Source organism: Oncorhynchus clarkii, chromosome 26, assembly GCF_045791955.1.
Source record: "Oncorhynchus clarkii lewisi isolate Uvic-CL-2024 chromosome 26, UVic_Ocla_1.0, whole genome shotgun sequence".
Lineage (NCBI taxonomy): Eukaryota > Metazoa > Chordata > Actinopteri > Salmoniformes > Salmonidae > Oncorhynchus > Oncorhynchus clarkii.
In genome coordinates, this window is record NC_092172.1 from 26062236 (window position 1) to 26084632 (window position 22397).

The 22397-nt window shown below is 44.6% G+C and overlaps 1 protein-coding gene across 4 annotated transcripts in view; it reads left to right on the plus strand.

Annotated features, from left to right (window-relative positions):
- The window catches only part of LOC139385231 (adenylate cyclase type 2-like), an 80408-nt gene that overhangs the window by 19885 nt on the left and 38126 nt on the right, over positions 1-22397 (plus strand). For all 4 annotated transcript variants that reach the window (XM_071130367.1, XM_071130368.1, XM_071130366.1 and 1 more), the window contains one exon: positions 15650-16538. In XM_071130367.1, coding sequence (XP_070986468.1) covers positions 16374-16538 — 165 coding nt within the window. In that variant the 5' untranslated portion in view covers positions 15650-16373. The remainder of the gene's footprint in view (positions 1-15649; positions 16539-22397) is intronic.

The window sequence follows — 22397 nt, forward strand, 5'->3', positions numbered from 1 at the left end:
CCGATTAATCGGTCGACCTCTAGCACAGACTCACAGGGGGTATTTTAATCCTCTGATCTAAAAGCTTTCGTCTAGTGCTACAGTAATGAACTGCTGCATTTGAACATTAGATTGGTCAGTCTTGACTGATTGATATTACTGAGGGTCAATCGATGCTTTGTGAAAACTGTGTGTGGGTGTGTTACCAAGTGTTGCAATAGTAATCAAGGGCTCTTCAATTATTGCGTAACAAACCCTTTGTTAATGTGATAAAGAAATCACATCTGTGAAAGACTGGCTGGCCTTAATTTGATATTGATTACGAACAATCTCACCACCCTGCTCTACAAACACTATATCTAGGAGAGAGGTTATATAAATGGCCGCGGGAATATGTGAATTTTTTCCCCATGCTGCTGCCTGCTGTTTTGGTTCACTCTCTTACAGGAATAATTAAGGCCCAGTGCACTACTTTGATGATATTTATTTTGACAAATCAGAATTAAATAAAAAATGTATTTTCCACGGCTATGGCCGTTTTATTTCCAGCTTTAGTAGAGCTGGGCAAAAATCCATATCCAGATAATTCAGTACATTAATCATGATGTGGTGCAGTGGTTAAGGGCGCTGTACTGCAGCGCCAGCTGTGCCACCAGAGACTCTGGGTTCGCGCCCAGGCTCTGTCGTAACCGGCCGCGACCAGGAGGTCCGTGGGTGACGCACAATTGGCCTAGCGTCGTCCGGGTTAGGGAGGGCTTGGCCGGTAGGGATATCCTTGTCTCATCGCGCATAGTGCGCGCTAACCAAGGTTGCCAGGTGCACAGTGTTTCCACCGACACATTGGTGCGGCTGGCTTCCGGGTTGGATGCGCACTGTGTTAAGAAGCAGTGCGGCTTGGTTGTGTATCGGAGAACGCATGACTTTCAACCATCGTCTCTCCTGAGCCCGTACGGGAGTTGTAGCGATGAGACAAGATAGTAGCTACTAAAAAAAACAATTGGATACCACAAAATTGGGGAGAAAAAGGGGTAAAACAAAATGTATCATGATAGTTTTTTATATTAGGAGTTATTGAAACTATTATTACTTCTAATGTTGCATCTATCAATTGTTCCATTAACAATATTAGGAAACTTATTTCATTTTAAACCTCACATTTCTCTAGTAGGGCCCTATCGGTTATTTATCGTAATGAACAATATCAGCCAAATGCCCACGATAAGTGGACGGTTTGGTCGATATCGATAATGCTCTGTTTATTGTACCAGCTCTAGGTTTTAGGTCAGCCTAAATTTAGTGTGAGTATGGTTTCAGTTTCCATGCACAGTAGGTTATGTTTAATGGTCCCAGAAGAACATTTTTGTTCAATGCATCACTAAACATCATAGTTGGTCATAAACACAAACATTCTAGAATTGTAGGACCTGAGTTTAGTCACATTATGTGCCTGGCTTCATGTTCAGGAGAGCGCAGATATAGGCCTAGATGTTACACACATACACACAATCAAAGGGCTGCTACTATAGTATGCAGTGGACTCATGCTTATGGAAAGTCACACCTGCCCAGTTTGCAGCTGTGTAAAAATAGTCTATACAATAGAAAGCACATACTGTATGCATAATATTGATGTCAGGTATATTCATTCATGTACTTATAGTTAGATCATTTTCAATCTGAGGAAATAAATACAGCTTCTGCTCTCTGGAAGCTCAGTTGTGACTGGTTCACTGAGGTATGTCATTCAACACTGGTATAATTTTTTTTATATTGTCCTGTATGTTCATGTACTCTCAGTATTCGCTGTAAAAGAGAGTCTAGCTGGTTCACCAACTGACTGACTCATATGATTCATTGGAAAATTTACAACAACCAGGTTATGACAGCTCAGTGTTCAAAACATGGACCATATGGCCATGTCAACACCCTTAACTGTATGGCACCATGGAAAATTACCCTCATTAAGCCTAGCTGGTGCTGAAGCTGGTGTCTCCCTCCCTTTCTCCCTACAACACCTCAGTAGCAGAGGTCAACACTGTCTAGACATCAAATCTACTTAAGTGATAATGCCCGAGAAGCCGGTGTTTGGAGGATATATTGGCATGGGTGTTGTTGCAAACCGTGCCAATGTATCTTCTAAACACCAGCTTCAAGGGCATTATCACTTTTATACAGTGGGTTACCAACACAATCAAATAATAATTGACATATTTTCATTAACATTATTTTGATGAATTTATTCATTTTTATTTATTTATTCATTACATGCTTGTTCGTTCTATTGGTTCAGTTGCCAGAGACACGACTCAGTCATTAAGTATTTTTGTTCCAGTCTTTGTTATAAATGTTCCGTTGCTATACTGGCTGGCAACCTTCTTATCCCTTGCTTGCTAGCTAGTCAACTTTGGCTAACACATTCACGTCAAACAGTGCAGCCTGTCACGCCTGCTCCCGCTTCCCCTCTCTGAAGCTTGAGGGCGCCAGGCCTGTCACCATCATTGCGCTCATTGGACTCACGTGGACTCCTTCACGTTTTGATTGCCTTCCCTATATCTGTCTGTTTCCTCTGTTTCATCCCCATGTCAGCATTGTCATTTTTGTTTTCTCCCTGTCCAGACGCTGTCCGTATTCTGTTCCTGTCCGTGTTTCATTAAATGTTTTCCCCCTGTCCAGACGCTGTCCGTATTCTGTTCCTGTCTGTGTTTCATTAAATGTTTTCTCCCTGTCCAGACGCTGTCCGTATTCTGTTCCTGTCCGTGTTTCATTAAATGTTTTCTCCCTGTCCAGACGCTGTCCGTATTCTGTTCCTGTCCGTGTTTCATTAAATGTTTTCCCCCTGTCCAGAGGCTGTCCGTATTCTGTTCCTGTCTGTGTTTCATTAAATGTTTTCCCCCTGTCCAGACGCTGTCCGTATTCTGTTCCTGTCTGTGTTTCATTAAATGTTTTCTCCCTGTCCAGACGCTGTCCGTATTCTGTTCCTGTCCGTGTTTCATTAAATGTTTTCCCCCTGTCCAGAGGCTGTCCGTATTCTGTTCCTGTCTGTGTTTCATTAAATGTTTTCCCCCTGTCCAGACGCTGTCCGTATTCTGTTCCTGTCTGTGTTTCATTAAATGTTTTCTCCCTGTCCAGACGCTGTCCGTATTCTGTTCCTGTCTGTGTTTCATTAAATGTTTTCTCCCTGTCCAGACGCTGTCCGTATTCTGTTCCTGTCTGTGTTTCATTAAATGTTTTCTCCCTGTCCAGACGCTGTCCGTATTCTGTTCCTGTCTGTGTTTCATTAAATGTTCACTCCCTGTACTTGATTCTCGTCTCCAGCGTCTGTCCTCACACAGCCAGAATGAAGTAGCTGCATTTGCGTTTGTTTAAGCTGTTTTCCAGTTATTTTTTTGGGGGGGGATACATCTATAAAAATGAGCGATTTCGCCTGGCATAGAACATTTGCTCTCTCGCCAGGCCATTGTTCAGAAGAGATAGCAAACACAATCACTTCAGACTGAAGCTGGAATGACAGCAAACTAGCTGCATTTCGTGTTTTTCTATTGACATTTCTTTGTAAATACGCATAAAAATTATGCTGATTCATGATTTTGACTGGCTGAGAAAAGCTGCCAGTCTGTCTCGTCCCAACTCCGGATACGTTCATAGGACAGCTGGAGATCGAATTTCAAAGTTGAAACAATGTTGCAAATGTTGGAGAGACAGACCAAGGTTATTACAATTCTCTGCTGTTGAAACACAAATGCTAGTCTAAAAGAAATGGAAGACGATGTCCAAATGCTTTTTTACAACGAATATGTAAATTGCTTGGCAAGGTTGATGAGACAGTGGATGGCACAGTCAGATGGAACAGTGTAAATAGGCATTTCAACGTCAGATTTAGCCAGTGGTATCTTGTGGAATAGACACTGTCTGGAATGCGATTTTTAACCAATCAGCATCCAGGATTAGACCCACCCGTTGTATAATCTACTGTACTGCACTCTGTTGGGATTATTTAAGGGTTTTGAGTGTGTAGTTCATAATATTTCTATGATGTACTTGCTGAGATTTCTCTGAGGTGGTGTCAGTAGTTCATTGGCTAGCGTACTGAGTAGTCATTATGGCTCCATGATCAGTGCCGTGGTGGTGGAGGCCAGGGAGGACCGTGAGGGCCAGGGAGGGCCGTGAGAGGGGTCCAGAGCCAGACCCTAGCAGGCTGCTGTGGGTTGAGAGGTCCTGGGCTGGGGCACTTAGCCAGCTCGCCTCAGCCTGGCCTGGCTCTGCTAACAGAGGGGTTATGAAACCAGAAATAGGGATGTGGTTGGCTGCACTGACTGGAAACAATGCTCTCTTCTTTCTTTCCTTTTCATTTTCTTTCCTCCTCCAGTGTTTTCTTTTTGTCTCCATTTTAGAAAGTGCTTTACTCGCATGCACAGGGAGTTATTGATTATTCAGTATGGGAAGGAAGGAACACTTATGATATTGAATGTGCAGGCAGTGGTTCTCATGTCCATAACTAGCTACATCTTGAGAGAACAGGAAATTACCCAGTCTGATTGATTCAACCTAGATATTGGCTTTTAATGATTAATTTTCTATGAATATCACTGTTCAGGACCATTCATTGTGTGTGTCAGGTAACAAAATGGATGGCTCCACTTGTGTGTATGTGACACAGCGTTTGTGGAACACTTGTGTGTGACAAGGGCCCGGCTTCCGACCCACGCTTTCGCTCTCGCCTGTACTTCCTGTGTTTATCATAAACAAGCTATGATAAAGTAAAGAGCTGAAAACAGCCAGAGATAACATCCTGTTAATGTCATTGTCTTTCGGCAGCTCTCCCTGCTGCACCAAGCTAATTCAATATCACTGGATGATGCTACGGGTGGTGAGGGGGAGCCTGATCTAATTTAAGGACAGTGCATTACTGTACATATTTCAGTCAGCTGTGAGACCATGCAGACAGGGTCTTGTTGTGTGATGAGTTGGTTGACTCAGGTAGCCTGGTTAAATGAGACTGAATGCAGCGCCCTGCGTGAAATGCACTTATTTGCTTGATATACAGTGCCTTCAGAAAGTATTTACACCTCTTGACTTATTCCACATTTTGTTGTGTTCCAGTCTGAATGTAAAATGGATTACGATGAGATTTTGTGTCAGTAGCCTACACACAATACCCCATAATGTCAAAGTGGAATAATCTTTTTAGACATTTTTACAAATTAATAACAAATGTAAAGCTGAAATGTCTTGACTCTAAGTATTCAACACCTGTGTTAGGTCAAGCCTAAATAAGTTAAGGAGTAAAAATGTGCTTAACAATTCACATAATAAATTGCATGGACTCATTCAGTGTGCAATAATAGTGTTTAACATGATTTTTGAAAGACTACCTCATCTCTGTACCCCATACATACAATTATAGGTCCCTCATTCGAGCAATGAATTTCAAACACAGATTCAACCACAAAGACCAGGGAAGTTTTCCAATGCCTCGCAAAAAAGGGCACCTATTGGTAGATGGGTATCAATAGGTGGTATTTGTATTTATTGTTACGGTGAGTGAATGAGGACCCAAAAGCGAACTAACTTAAACAGAGCTTCTTTAATAACCAAACAAAGGTAGGCTCAGATAGACCGGCAGATTCCGACAGGACAGGACAAGGTTACAGCAAACATGACGACAGTCTGGTTCAGGCATGAAACACAACAAACAAGAATCCGACAAGGACAGGAGCAGAAACAGAGAGAGATATAGGGACCTAATCAGAGGGAAAAAGGGAACAGGTGGGAAAAGGGGTGACGAGGTGGTTAGGAGGAGACAAGGCACAGCTGGGGGAAAAGAGGGGGAGAAAAGGTAACCTAACAACGACCAGCAGAGGGAGACAGGGTGAAGGGAAGGGACAGAGACAAGACACAACATGACAGTACATGACAGTACCCCCCCACTCACCGAGCGCCTCCTGGCGCACTCGAGGAGGAAACCTGGCGGCAACGGAGGAAATCCTCGATCAGCGCACGGTCCAGCACGTCCCGAGAGGGAACCCAACTCCTCTCCTCAGGACCGTACCCCTCCCAATCTACGAGGTACTGGTGACCACGGCCCCGAGGACGCATGTCCAAAATTCTACGGACCCTGTAGATGGGTGCGCCCTCGACAAGGATGGGGGGGGGGGGGGGGGGGGGAGGACGAGCGGGGGCGCGAAGGACGGGCTTGATGCAGGAGACATGGAAGACCGGGTGGACGCGACGAAGGTATCGCGGAAGAAGAAGTCGAACTGCGACAGGATTAATGACCCGAGAAATACGGAACGGACCAATGAACCGCGGGGTCAACTTGCGAGAAGCCGTCTTAAGGGGAAGGTTCTGAGTGGAGAGCCAAACTCTCTGACCGCGACAATATCTAGGACTCTTAGTTCTACGCTTATTAGCAGCCCTCACAGTCTGCGTCCTATAACGGCAAAGTGCAGACCTGACCCTCTTCCAGGTGCGCTCGCAACGTTGGACAAAAGCCTGAGCGGAGGGGACGCTGGACTCGGCGAACTGAGATGAGAACAGCGGAGGCTGGTACCCGAGGCTACTCTGAAAAGGAGATAGCCCGGTCGCAGACGAAGGAAGCGAGTTGTGGGCGTATTCTGCCCAGGGGAGCTGTTCTGACCAAGACGCAGGGTTGCGAAAAGAAAGACTGCGTAAGATGCGACCAATAGTCTGATTGGCCCGTTCTGCTTGACCGTTAGACTGGGGGTGAAAGCCGGAAGCAAGCGTACCCCGAACGCCAGGGTGGCCGGCTAACTTGGCAGAGTGAGCCCACTGAAGAACGGCCAGACGAGTAGGAACGGGAACGAAAAGAAGGTTCCTAGGACAAGCGCGCGGCGACGGAGTGTGAGTGAGCGCTTGCTTTACCTGCCTCTCAATTCCCCAGACAGTCAACCCGACAACACGCCCCTCAGGGAGAATCCCCTCGGGGTCAGTGGAGGCTACTGAAGAACTGAAGAGACGAGACAAAGCATCAGGCTTGGTGTTCTTAGAGCCCGGACGATAAGAAATCACGAACTCGAAACGAGCGAAAAACAGCGCCCAACGCGCCTGACGCGCATTAAGTCGTTTGGCAGAACGGATGTACTCAAGGTTCCTATGGTCAGTCCAAACGACAAAAGGAACGGTCGCCCCCTCCAACCACTGTCGCCATTCGCCTAGGGCTAACCGGATGGCGAGCAGTTCGCGGTTACCCACATCATAGTTACGTTCCGACGGCGACAGGCGATGAGAAAAATACGCGCATGGGTGGGCCTTGTCGTCAGAGAGGGAGCGCTGAGAAAGAATGGCTCCCACGCCCACCTCTGACGCGTCAACCTCGACAACGAACTGTCTAGAGACGTCAGGTGTAACAAGGATAGGAGCGGATGTAAAACGATTCTTGAGGAGATCAAAAGCTCCCTGGGCGGAAACGGACCACTTAAAGCACGTCTTGACAGAAGTAAGGGCTGTGAGAGGAGCTGCCACCTGACCGAAATTACGGATGAAACGACGATAGAAGTTCGCGAAGCCGAGAAAGCGCTGCAGCTCGACGCGTGACTTAGGGACGGGCCAATCAATGACAGCTTGGACCTTAGCGGGATCCATCTTAATGCCTTCAGCGGAAATAACAGAACCGAGAAATGTGACGGAGGAGGCATGAAAAGTGCACTTCTCAGCCTTCACAAAAAGACAATTCTCTAAAAGGCGCTGGAGGACACGTCGAACGTGCTGAACATGAATCTGGAGTGACGGTGAAAAAATCAGGATATCGTCAAGGTAAACGAAAACAAAGATGTTCAGCATGTCTCTCAGGACATCATTGACTAATGCCTGAAAGACAGCTGGAGCGTTAGCGAGGCCGAAAGGAAGAACCCGGTATTCAAAGTGCCCTAACGGAGTGTTAAACGCCGTCTTCCACTCGTCCCCCTCCCTGATGCGCACGAGATGGTAAGCGTTACGAAGCTCCAACTTAGTGAAAAACCTGGCTCCCTGCAGGATCTCGAAGGCTGAAGACATAAGAGGAAGCGGATAACGATTCTTCACTGTTATGTCATTCAGCCCTCGATAATCTATGCAGGGGCGCAGAGACCCGTCCTTCTTCTTGACAAAAAAAAACCCCGCTCCGGCGGGAGAGGAGGAGGGGACTATGGTACCCGCGTCAAGAGCTACAGACAAATAATCCTCGAGAGCCTTACGTTCGGGAGCCGACAGAGAGTATAGTCTACCCCGGGGGGGGGTGGTTCCCGGAAGGAGATCAATACTACAATCATACGACCGGTGTGGAGGAAGAGAGGTGGCCCTGGACCGACTGAACACCGTGCGCAGATCGTGATATTCCTCCGGCACCCCTGTCAAATCACCAGGCTCCTCCTGTGAAGAAGAGACAGAGGAAACAGGAGGGATAGCAGACATTAAACATTTCACATGACAAGAGACGTTCCAGGAGAGGATAGAATTACTAGACCAATTAATGGAAGGATTATGACAAACTAGCCAGGGATGGCCCAAAACAACAGGTGTAAAAGGTGAACGAAAAATTAAAAAAGAAATGGTTTCACTATGATTACCAGAAACAGTGAGGGTTAAAGGTAGCGTCTCACGCTGAATCCTGGGGAGAGGACTACCATCCAGGGCGAACAAGGCCGTGGGCTCCTTTAACTGTCTGAGAGGAATGTCATGTTCCCGAGCCCAGGTCTCGTCCATAAAACAGCCCTCCGCCCCAGAGTCTATTAAGGCACTGCAGGAAGCTGACGAACCGGTCCAGCGTAGATGGACCGACAAGGTAGTGCAGGATCTTGAAGGAGAGACAGGAGTAGTAGCGCTCACCAGTAGCCCTCCGCTTACTGATGAGCTCTGGCCTTTTACTGGACATGAAATGACAAAATGACCAGCGGAACCGCAATAGAGACAGAGGCGGTTGGTGATTCTCCGTTCCCTCTCCTTAGTCGAGATGCGGATACCTCCCAGCTGCATGGGCTCAGCACCCGAGCCGGCAGAGGAAGATGGTAGTGATGCGGAGAGGGGGGCAACGGAGAACGCGAGCTCCTTTCCACGAGCTCGGTGACGAAGATCAACCCGTCGCTCAATGCGAATAGCGAGTTCAATCAAGGAATCCACGCTGGAAGGAACCTCCCGGGAGAGAATCTCATCCTTTACCTCTGCGCGGAGACCCTCCAGAAAACGAGCGAGCAAAGCCGGCTCGTTCCAGCCACTGGAGGCAGCAAGAGTGCGAAACTCAATAGAGTAGTCTGTTATGGATCGATTACCTTGACATAGGGAAGACAGGGCCCTGGAAGCCTCCTCCCCAAAAACAGATCGATCAAAAACCCGTATCATCTCCTCCTTAAAGTCCTGATACTGGTTAGTACACTCAGCCCTTGCCTCCCAGACTGCCGCGCCCCACTCACGAGCCCGTCCAATAAGGAGAGATATGACGTAGGCGACACGAGCAGTGCTCCTGGAGTAAGTGCTGGGCTGGAGAGAAAACACAATATCACACTGGGTGAGGAACGAGCGGCATTCAGTGGGCTCCCCAGAGTAACACGGCGGGTTATTGATTCTGGGCTCCGGAGATTCGAGAGCCTTGGAAGTGGCCGGTGGATCGAGGCGGAGATGGTGAACCTGTTCTGTGAGGTTGGAGACTTGGGTGGCCAGGGTCTCAACGGCATGTCGAGCAGCAGACAATTCCTGCTCGTGTCTGCCTAGCATTGCTCCCTGGATCTCGACGGCTGAGTGGAGAGGATCCGAAGTCGCTGGGTCCATTCTTGGTCGGATTCTTCTGTTACGGTGAGTGAATGAGGACCCAAAAGCGAACTAACTTAAACAGAGCTTCTTTAATAACCAAACAAAGGTAGGCTCAGATAGACCGGCAGATTCCGACAGGACAGGACAAGGTTACAGCAAACATGACGACAGTCTGGTTCAGGCATGAAACACAACAAACAAGAATCCGACAAGGACAGGAGCAGAAACAGAGAGAGATATAGGGACCTAATCAGAGGGAAAAAGGGAACAGGTGGGAAAAGGGGTGACGAGGTGGTTAGGAGGAGACAAGGCACAGCTGGGGGAAAAGAGGGGGAGAAAAGGTAACCTAACAACGACCAGCAGAGGGAGACAGGGTGAAGGGAAGGGACAGAGACAAGACACAACATGACAGTACATGACATTTATTATGGATCCCCATTAGCTGCTGCTTTCTTCCCTTGGTCTGGCAAAATTAAGTCAGTTATACAATTTTAAAAACATAACAATACATTCATTACAGAATTCACAATACACTGTGTGCCCTCAGGCCCATACTCCGCTACCGCATATCTACAACGCAAAATCCGTGTGTGTGTGTGTGTTACTTCACAGTCCCCACTGTTCCATAAGGTGTATTTTTACCTGCTTTTTAAATCTGATTCTACTGCTTGCATCAGTTACTTGATATGGAATAGAGTTCCATGTAGTCATGGCTCTATGTAGTACTGTGCGCCTCCCATAGTCTGTTCTGGACTTGGGGACTGTGAAGAGACCTCTGGTGGCATGTCTTGTGGGGTATGCATGGGTGTCCAAGCTGTGTGCTAGTGTTTTAAACAGACAGCTCGGTACCTTCTGCTTGTCAACGCCTTTTACAAAAACAAGTAATGATGAAATCAATCTCTCCTCCACTTTGAGCCATGAGAGATTGACATGCACGTCATTAATGTTAGCTCTCTGTGTACTTTTAAGGGCCAGCCGTGCTGCCCTGTTCTGAGCCAACTACAATTTTCCAAAATTCCTCTTTGTGGCACCTGACCACACTACTGAACAGTAGTCCAGTTGCGACAAAACCAGGGCCTGTAGGACCTGCCATGTTGATAGTGTTGTTAAGAAGGCAGAGCAGCGCTTTATTATGGACAGACTTCTCCCCATCTTAGCTACTGTTGTTTTGATCCACGGTTATTCCAAGCAGTTTAGTCACCTCAACTTGCTCAATTTCCACATTATTCATTATGAGATGTAGTTGCAGTGTAGGGTTTAGTGAATGATTTGTCCCAAATACAATGCTTTTAGTTTGGGAAATATTTAGGACTAACTTATTCCTTGCTACCCATTCCGAAACTAACTACAGCTCTTTTAAGTGTTGCAGTCATTTCAGTCGCTGTAGTAGCTAACATGTATAGTGTTGAGTCATCTGCACCCATTGGCCCGCAAAACACCAGTCTTAACGCCTTCTAGGCAGAGTTCCTCTGTTCAGTGTCTGTGTTCTTTTGCCCATCTTAATCTTTCCTTTTTATTGGCCAGTCTGAGATATGGCTTTTTCTTTGCAACTCTGCCTAGAAGACCAGCATCCCGGAGTCGCCTCTTCACTGTTGACGTTGAGACTGGTGTTTTGCGGGTACTATGTAATGAAGCTACCAGTTGAGGACTTGAGTCGTCTCTTTCTCAAACTAGACACTCTAATGTACTTGTCCTCTTGCTCAGTTGTCCACTGGGGCCTCCCACTCCTCTTTCTATTTTGGTTAGAGACAGTTTGCTCTGTTCTGTGAAGGGAGTAGTACACAGCGTTGTACAAGATCTTCAGTTTCTTACTTTTTTTTGTTTTATTGCTTCTATAATCAGAACAACAGTTTTCAGGTGTGCTAACATAATTGCAAAAGGGTTTTCTAAGGATCAATTAGCCTTTTAAAATGATAAACTTGGGTTAACCAACACAATGTGTCATTGGAACACAGGAGTGATGGTTGCTGATAATGGGCCTCTGGACACCTATGTAGATATTTCATAAAAAATCTGCCATTTCCAGCTTCAATAGTCATTTACAACACTAACAATGTCTACACTGTATTTCTGATCAATTTGATGTTATTTTAATGGACAAAAAAGTGCTTTTCTTTCAAAAACAAGGACATTTTCTATGTGACCCCAAATTTTTGAATGGTAGTGTACATTTAAATGCGAAAAATCATGGAATTGCCCAGCTGTGGCTTACTCTGACTCATAAAAATGTAGTATGTACATGTGTCTCCTGCACAACAATCCCACCAGGTCAAATATAGTTTGCTCCCCTTCAATTGTAGTGGCAACTTTTTTTCATTTCCTAGCCCTCACATGTTGCGAGGCCAAAGAGAAGACGACATCCAGTCCCTTGAACTTCACAACCCCTATCTTGTGTTAATGCATGTTGTCTGTTTGCGACAGCAGCCATGTGCGTTCTCAATCTCGTGGCAGGGCTCTGGGTTGGCGATGACGTCTGTAGTTTTGTGCTGCGGCTGCTCCAGGAGTCAAATGACGCCAGTTTGCGAGGCCTCTGTGAGAATGCCTCGATTTGCCTCGGCTCTTTCAGAGAGAAAGGCCTCCCAGACAATGCAGTGCAGTTACTGCTATTCATCCTGTTCTTGAGAGACTCCAGCCTATTCAAGCCAGGCCGCTATTCCAGCACTGCTCCGCACGACTCCACTCAGCGGCGGAGACAGACAGAGATCCGCTGCATCGGTCCTTTGCCATGGCAACTTTAGAATTGGAACATAAAGAGGTTGTCGGGCTGTGAGCTGTAATATCAAGCCGTTGTCTCACAAACAAGCGCTCTATGGCGGTGTTAAATGGCTGCCACTGGACAAAACATCCTGGAATGATCAGTACTAATGTCCGACTGAGACAGACCTATTCACTGATCGTTAACATCGTGGGGAACTGGGCCATCTGCCCCAGTACGAGGCTGCTCTCCAAATCTCTTCATTATTTCCTCACTGTCCTGACCTCCTAACATTGGAATGCACACAGACAGTATGTCAGGTAATGAAAGTGATCCCGGTTTAACTAACATACAAAGTAGGCTACAAAGCCACTGAAAAGCACGAAAAATACATTGTGAAAGAGCACCCTCTTGTCATGAGCTGCTTGGCTTAAGTGAACAGGAAGATGCACAAATTGAAAGGAGAACCATCATCCTGAGTTCCATTGATAAGCAGAAGTTCCCTGGAGCCTTCTAGATAATAAGTCTCCCCTGACTGCTCTCTGAGATATACTGTCTCAGTGCCATTTCACTGTTCCTTTGTCCCAGAACCATTCTCTAACAGTACCACCCTTAATGGTCTATTTAGACTTCCCTCACAGTTGTGGCTCATTGTCTATCTCCATCTGTCTATCTCTGCCTCTGTATCTCTCACTGCGGACTCATAACTTACTCTCTAAGTCTCCCTGTTTAAGGGTGATAACACCAACCAACCGTGCTGCATTATCCAGGAGATGAGTAGTCATGACAAAATGGGACCTTTGGTCCTTTACTGTCTGCCATTGGGGCCTGGTTTTCCTCACATTCATTCAACCTCCTCCCTACTGTTTACTCTGGCTGCATGCATGAGCAGTCATCTAGCCTGTGGGTTGAAAGGTCTGAAGGAGCTAAATCAGAGATATGATCTCATATTTCACAACACGTCTGATGTAAGGCTTGTAGTGTTTTGTGTGGGGGTTCTTTTTGAAGGAGTAATTTCCTTCATATGAACAGTGTGTATATCATAGATCTGAGGGGCCCTGACCTCCTCAAGGCCCCAGCTTCTAATAGAGAAGACGGATCCCTTACCAGTATGTGCTTTACCTCATCCTCTGCTTTAACTCCCTAACTCTGTCTGTTAGTCAGACTGCAGGATAGCCTGGGTAGTACAGGATAGGGGCTGGGTAAAGTGTTGTTAGTTGTTTGGCAGTAATAGTCTTAAAGTTATAAAATTAACAGTTAAACAGCAAGGCTGTAAATTGCTGACCGGACCTCCATCAACACACGGCCTGTTGTGACAGAGCAGGTTGTCACTATGACTGGAGCATCCTGAGTGGTTGGCTGGCTGGGATATCCATTCACACAGCCCAACAGGTGTCCCTCCCTCTCTGGCCTTTAGGTACATAACCTCATCAGCCTTTGCTATTTTATGGCACATGGCAACTGTTGCCATGCTAAAAGACAAACAGGCAACAATGCTTCATACTGTTAGGACATGTCTAGGAGTCAGGACTATTAGCAACTGCTGAGATGAGGTTTATATTAACTAACTTTATGCAAGGTTAATTTCATATTGTTTCAACCCAGCAACATCTGGTGCCTCCCAAACACACCAGCCTGTTTATGAAGCCAAGAAATGAGAGGTGATATCATAATCAGTCTTTGAGCCCAATGGTTTACGGTCATGCCCATATTGTAGCTGTGCTGTTGTGTTCTGTGATTTTATTACCAGGTGAGACAAAGACCAGCCGCTGGGCCCTCTTTAAACCAACCAGAAAGGATGCCTAGTACTTCCTACTTGAGACGAGAGCCTCCCAAATGCATTTTTTTATTCAGCCTTAGTTTTCTAAATACAACGTAGCCTCTGATTCACTGAGCAAACTTCCTGTGTGCCAGGGAGCCAGCCAGCGAGGGCAGACGAACTAAGGGGAATCAGACTCCTCATATACTGACTGGCTTTAGTGGCCTCTGCTCTGTGCTCATTAAGACTGGAGCAAAGTACATACTCTGCCCAGCCAATGGGATCCTAACAAAACATAGACCTGGTTTATTTTCCTACAGCTTAATACACCTTGATTTATTGATATTTAATGTAACTTCTAAGGGGCTGCATTCATGTCCTTAATCATTAGCAAGACTGCAGTTTCACGTAAAGAAGAACGGTTTGGCCATAGCTCAGTGCCGGAGATTTAAAATATGCTTCTTTCAGAGAGGACAAGTTATTTTTGTCCATCTTTGAAATGTGTTACATATTAAAACTATGAATGACAATCTCCTTAAACTCTTGTGAATGATTGGTTGCTAAGGTAAAATTCTTGGCAGACATAGACTGAGACTCTTGGCTAGCATTTAAACTCCACAATGCTGAATGCGTTTTGTCAGAGTAAATTAAATAAGATAGAAGTAAATGAAGTTGAGGCCATGATGCAAAAGTTCTTCCCTCAATGGCGTATTCTCGAATAAAGCTCTCCATGGAGAGCTTATTCATTAGAAGGTCTAGGTGTCATCATGCCAGTTCTCCATGGAGAGCTTATTCATTAGAAGGTCTAGGTGTCATCATGCCAGTTCTCCATGGAGAGCTTATTCATTAGAAGGTCTAGGTGTCATCATGCCAGTTCTCCATGGAGAGCTTATTCATTAGAAGGTCTAGGTGTCATCATGCCAGTTCTCCATGGAGAGCTTATTCATTAGAAGGGCTAGGTGTCATCATGCCAGTTCTCCATGGAGAGCTTATTCATTAGAAGGGCTAGGTGTCATCATGCCAGTTCTCCATGGAGCTGTGGCCAAACCGGGACAGAGACTGAGGACTGGGACTGAATACAGACAAACCAGGCTTTCTTGATCGTGGGAACAACTGCAGGGCTTGGGTTGAATGAGGATTGAAGATTCACTCACGTGTGTATACATATTTACACCCTTGGCTAAAACAACATATGAAGGGACTCACTGTACTCTCACTGTGTACAGTTTGGCAGACAGTTATGTAGTTTCAAATCACATTGCTAAACTGTACATTTTTTTTATGCCAGATAAAAATGTAACCATTTTATTAAAACTTAACAAGCTTAGTGAGTGCATCAACATTTTCTGACATGTCAACAAGAGAAAACGCTTTGAGGAGCCATGCCCCTCAAGTGTTGTGGATTGCTATTTCACTCTACTTCTGTCTTTGGTTCCAGTAAGCTCACCCAGTTTGTCTCTGTTGTCTCCTCCCCAGGCCTCTGACTGTGACAGCTCCAGTGGGTGGAGCTACATTGGGCCCCTCTCTCTACCCGCTCAGCACTGATGGGACAGAATCCTGAATCCTGGAGGAATCCTTGACGACCTCTCTTTCTTTCTCCGCCCTCCCAGGCTCCACCCTCTTTCCCCTCCTCCTCTCCTCTTTCCTTAGACTCTCCTCCTCCCCTGGTCTCTTCTCTCAGCGCTGGGATCATTACTCAACCCCACTGAAGAATGGAACACAGTAGCTGGCAAGGATGAACTGGGTCTGCCTGCCAATGCAGAAAGGGAGATAAAAGAGGGAGAAAGAGAGAGTGAAAGAAAAGCGAGAGAGAGAAAGTTCTAAACCTGTGAGTGAAAGAAGAGGTACAAAAATGCCCTTGAGGGAGAAAATCGACAACTGCACTTGAGCAGTATGAGCTAGAAGACCTCAGCAAACCTGCCGACCTGGATGTGTGGATCTGTAGATACACACACACACACACACACACACGTCTGTCTCAGTTGCAGCAGAAGACGGCTCCTACCCTGACCTACACTGTGTGGTGGTGTTTTCAACGTTATTCCCTGCCTACCATACCTGTGTGAGGAGTGGTGGAGAGGAAATTCAGCAACTCTTAGAGGACAGTGGAAGTTGATAGAAATGCTTCTTTGTTAAAACCAGCGTGTTTCGGGCCGTAACCTTTTATCAGGGTTTTAGTAGTGAACAGGTCAGCACCACCATGCCGGCTAAAGGGAAGTACCTGTTAAATGACCAGGAGCTGAAACATGAGGCCCTGTACAGGAAGTTCTCCTGTATCATCCAGTACCAGCCCCTGGTGCTGCTACTGGGCCTCTCCATGCTGTCCTGCGGAGTCCTCATCATCCTCTTCTTCGCCCTGCACCTGGTGAGTGTGTGAGTGTGTGTGTGTGTGTGTGTGTGTGTTTAGCTGATGTGGAATCGCTAGCTAGCGGCCGTTGTGTAAGTGACGTCATCTACCGAGACCTAGAAGTGTGTGTGCACCTACCCATGTATGAAGTGACAGTATGCTACACATCAGAGCCCAGCTACTTACAGCTTTTTTGAATGACTTAGTAATATCCCCTGAGGGGGTGTGCTGTCCTCTGGATGAGTTGACCGATAATGGACGGAGATATGGAGATTAGCACATTAAAGACACCATTGTAGTATGATATTTTTCTGTAGTACAATAACTGCCTAGATACTGAATTAGAGGTCTTTGGGTTTTTTCTCCTCGAAACGACAGTCTGTGGCAATGTTTTTGGTGTAGACTTCAGAGTTTAAGAAGCAGGTAATCACTGTATTTGTGTAGCAGGTAAATATGTCACCAGTCTAGAGTTTTAGTAGACATTTTAGGTTACATGTACACGTCTGTGTAGAGCAGTAGGTAATCACTCTGACACATAAAACGTAAAGCAGCACTTACACTACCGTTCAAAAGTTTGGGGTCACTTCCTTGTTTTTGATAGAAAAGCAAATATTTTGTCCATTTTTAAAATAACATCAAATTGATCAGAAATATAGTGTAGACAATGTTAATGTTGTAAATAACTATTGTAGCTGGAAACAGATGATTTTTAATAGAATATCTACATACAATGATTGCTCCACTAAAAGTTTTGCGATTATGCTGCGGGACTTGGAGGTCATTTGAGGTTTAGTACGGTACCTTGCGTCACTACTTCATTGCTCCAGACCAGCACAAGGGGGAGTTAGAGCACTGATTATGTTTTGGGTCCTACTGTGTCTCTAACTGACAATGAATGGGTGACATAAACCTAAATAGAAACTGATAATTGTGCACGACTTCAGTATTACTTATTAAAACTGTTGTTACACTAAGGTTTTTATTATTTTATTTTGTTAGAATTATTTTGGTCTTACTGTAGTACTGTAGCCCACTCCTGACCAGGCATGAGGTACAGCGTCTGAGTGGTGCAATGGTCTAAGACACTGTGTGGCAGAGCAAGCTGTGTTGCTTCAGGTGCTGGATCAATACCCGTGCCACCCTCGACTGGGAGATCCATGAGATGACTGTAGGTTTTCGGTTTCTCTCCCTCGAAAAACAGAAATAAAATATTCTAAATAACAAACTGGCCTTTTTCTCACAAATGTTACATTATTTGAAAACAAAACCATCTCCAAAGTATTTTTTTTAAACAAACCAATTTATTATTAATTCACAATGATATAAAATCCCCTTGGATATTCTCACAGATATATTATGAATCCTGTTATTAGCAGGACAATATATATTGGTCATGGCTCCAGAGGGGAGCACAATGGGATTTCCTTGCAGTTCTCCAGCTGTGTCCACTGAAACAGTGGTGGGTTCGTGAGGTTCAAGGCATGAGGGCAGGGGGCACGGGATGGCGCACAGAAGACGGACCTAGCCCATGGGGAAGGGAGGAGGAGGAAGGTGGGGGGGGCACCCACCCAACCCGCCACCCACCCCGCCACCCCGCCACTCTGGGTAGCACAGAGCAACACTTTAAGGGGCATTGCACTAATAATGGTGCTAACTAGGGAAACGTTCCCACTGTTCTTAGTGCAAGTCTCCACGTTCAAACTATTAGACCTCTCACTAAAGGCGTCAGTCAAAAGTTTTATACTTTAATCCGAAGTGGATTTAACAAAAAATGACACAGCACTCATCTGTAAATCCCAAACTCTAAAAGTAATTGGAAAGGTAGATTACAAATTATTTGTGACATTGTGGTTACAATAAAGAATGTAAACAAGATGCTGTGTTTTTATTTACAGTAGTGATGGACAGCTGGTGGCATTTTGAAAACAGGTTTTCAAACACTTGTAGCCCGATTAGCAGGACAATAGACTCTTTATAGACTGGCTACTGTAGGTGTGAACATCCCCCTACCTGCAAAAAAATGACATTGGGACCAAAGACAACAGACGAAATGGACATTGTTTTCATCAAGCTAGCTTCTTTCTATGGTGCTACCTGTTCCAGGACATAACCACGAGAGGACTTGAAAATGAGCCGAAGCTGAGAGAATCACCAAAACTAAAGGTATTTTGGTTTCAGTGCATTTTCTTTAAAAAAAAATGTTGGCATACTGTGTAATAAAATCGATAATTAAATAACAGTTAAATGTAAAAAATATTGTGTACTAAAAACATGAATGTGTTTTTGCAACGCATACAAACCTGCCGACAACCATCAGTGGACAAAGGGCTGGACAACGGGCCGCACCGGAAAAATGCATGGTTGCCAAGAAAGCGGATAGTTTTGCTAGATTCTTAAAATGTGTACGCAGCATTTGTGTGTTGGTCACTTTTTAATTCTTAATTGATCTACTGTTTTTATCATAGGCGACTGTAATTGATGGGGGCTCAGGGCGGTACCATTCTGCTCATCTGATGAAGGTGCACATGGATCAGATTCAAACTTTGAAGACCAAGATCGAGTCATTGAGGGCAGACCAGCAGAAAGAGAAACATTATTGGAGGGCAGAGATACGGGCGACAGCTGATTCATTGGTCCAGAGCCAGGCGGCATAGGCGGAGAATGACGCGTTGAAGAGGGCGAGGAAAGAGATGGAGTCACAATCCATGCCAGGCACACCTGTGAGCTTTGGAACTCCACCTCCTACAGGCAGAGTCAACATACCTGGCGAGTTCATCGTTGGTTCACCCTGACATTTCCATTCCTATTCTGACAACAGAACTTGACCAACTGCTCACCAGGCACAGTAAGGGCAGTCCGGACCGTTATGCTGTTCTGCTGCAGCCTAATAAACAAATTCAGGTGGCTTATATCTTCAAAATGCTTTATTATCCACATGTAAAAGCATATACTGTACAGTACTGTATTTCTTCATCAGCATCTTTATGCTTCCGTTAATAAAATAATTATAAAGATACTCTTTCAAAATGCCAATGTTTATTTAGTTATAGATCCATAACTAATTACTATGGGAATAAACATCACTGAATTACAAAAATATTGGAACAAAGTTGTCTAATAAAGGAAACAAATGGTTGCTTACTGGAAAATACTCTTTCAAACACACACACAGTCACGTTGTACAGCGCCATTATGGCTATTAGCAGGGCTATATTTCAACCTATTATGGGCGGTGCACAATTGGCCCAGCGTTTTTCTCCCTCTAAAAACATGTTTTGGCCTTTACAAATATTATTTTGGCCTTTTATTCAGATTACAATCACTCACTTTAGTTTTTTTGAAAACGAAATAACCTCCAAAATACCGTTATATATTATCAAGTTGATGGTACAGTCATATAGCCGGCACCTACAGTATATAAAGCTGAGTGACTCACTCATTCACGGCTTTAGATCAAAATAAGTACCAACATTCTTTCTGATAGTCTTTAAACTTCTTCGATATAGGGGGCGCTCTTTTAATTTTTGGATAAAAAAACTTTCCCGTTTTAAACAAGATATTTTGTCACGAAAAGATGCTCGACTATGCATATAATTAATAAGCTTTGGAAAGAAAACACTCTGACGTTTCCAAATCTGCAAAGATATTATCTGTGAGTGCCACAGAACTGATGCTACAGGTGAAACCAAGATGAAATTTCAAACAGGAAATGCCCCAGATTTTGAAGACGCTGTGTTCCAATGTCTCCTTATATGGCTGTGAATGCGCCAGGAATGAGCTTACACTTTCTGTCGTTTCCCCATGGTGTCTGCAGCTTTGTGACATATTTGTAGGCATATCATTGGACGATTGACCATAAGAGACTATATTTACCAGGTGCTCGCTTGGTGTCCTCCGTTGCAATTATTGCGTAATCTCCACCTGCGTGTATTTTTCCATTTGATTCAGAGGAGAAACCCAACTGCCACGAATGACTTATCATCGAATAGATATGTGAAAAACACCTTGAGGATTGATTCTAAACAACGTTTGCCATGTTTCTGTCGATATTATGGAGTTAACCTCTTGGATCTCTAGGGGCGCTATTTCATTTTTGGATAAAAACGTTCCCGTTTTAAGCGCAATATTTTGTCACGAAAAGATGCTCGACTATGCATATTATTGACCGTTTTGGAAAGAAAACACTCTGAAGTTTCAGAATCTGCAAAGATATTGTCTGTAAGTGCCCCAGAACTCATTCTACAGGCGAAACCAAGATGATGCGTCAAGCAGGAAATGAGCAGAATCTCTGAAGCTCTGTTTTCCATTGTCTCCTTATATGGCTGTGATTGCGCAAGGAATGAGCCTACACTTTCTGTCGTTTCCCCAAGGTGTTTGCAGCATTGTGACGTATTTGTAGGCATATCATTGGAAGATTGACCATAAGAGACTACATTTTCCAAGTGTCCGCCTGGTGTCCTGCGTGGAATTCGGTGCGCAAACGCCAGCTGCTTGTACTTTTCCATTTGATTGAGGGGAGAAACCATGCTTCCACGAACGATATATCATTGAAGAGATATGTGAAAAACACCTTGAGGATTGATTCTAAACAACGTTTGCCATGTTTTCAGTCGATATTATGGAGTTAATTTGGAAAAAAGTTCGCGTTTTGAGGACTGAATTTTCGTTTTTTTTTTGGTAGCCAAATGTGATGTACAAAACGGAGCTATTTCTAATACACAAATCTTTTTTGGAAAAACTGAGCATCTGCTATCTAACTGAGAGTCTCCTCATTGAAAACATCTGAAGTTCTTCAAAGGTAAATGATTTTATTTGAAGGCTTTTATGTTTTTGTTGAAATCTTGCGTGCTGGATGCTAACGCTAATGCTAACGCTAAATGCTACGCTAGCTAGCCACTTTTACACAAATGATTGTTTTCCTATGGTTAAGAAGCATATTTTGAAAATCTGAGATGACAGTGTTGTTTACAAAAGGCTAAGCTTGAGAGATGGCATATTTATTTCATTTCATTTGCGATTTTCATGAATAGTTAACGTTGCGTAATGGTAATGAGCTTAGGTCTGTAAATAGAATCCCGGATCCGGGTTTGGTCGACGCAACAGGTTAATTTGGAAAAAAGTTTGCCGTTGTAATGACTGAATTTTCAGGGTTTTTTCTTAGCCAAACGTGATGAACAAAACGGAGCGATTTCTCCTACACAAATAATATTTTTGGAAAAACTGAACATTTGCTATCTAACTGAGAGTCTCCTCATTGAAAACATCCGAAGTTCTTCAAAGGTAAATCATTTTATTTGAATGCTTTTCTTGTTTTTGTGAAAATGTTGCCTGCTGAATGCTAGGCTTAATGCTATGCTAGCTATCAATACTCTTACACAAATGCTTGTGTAGCTATGTTTGAAAAGCATATTTTGAAAATCTGAGATGACAGTGTTGTTAACAAAAGGCTAAGCTTGTGAGCCAATATATTTATTTCATTTGCGATTTTCATGAATAGTTAACGTTGCGTTATGGTAATGAGCTTGAGGCTATGATTACGCTCCCGGATAAGGGATTGCTCGACGCTAGAGGTTAATAAATACATATTTTTGTTATCCTGACCTGGACACCATGTACAGTATTATAATAGCCCATTATGGGCTATTGGCAAGACAATATACCTTTACCAACACCTCTCTGTATTTTGATACTTTGTGGATGGGGGCTCCCGCAGTGCAAAATGTGTTGCTACAGATGCAGGTTAAATACCCTTGCCGGCCGCCACCGGGAGACCCATGAGGTGGCTTTTGGTTTTCATTTAGAGTCCTCCAATCCTCTATATGTAATTATTGGCAGAGAGTCACGTCATATTTTTCAATATACTGTAGGCCTACCGTA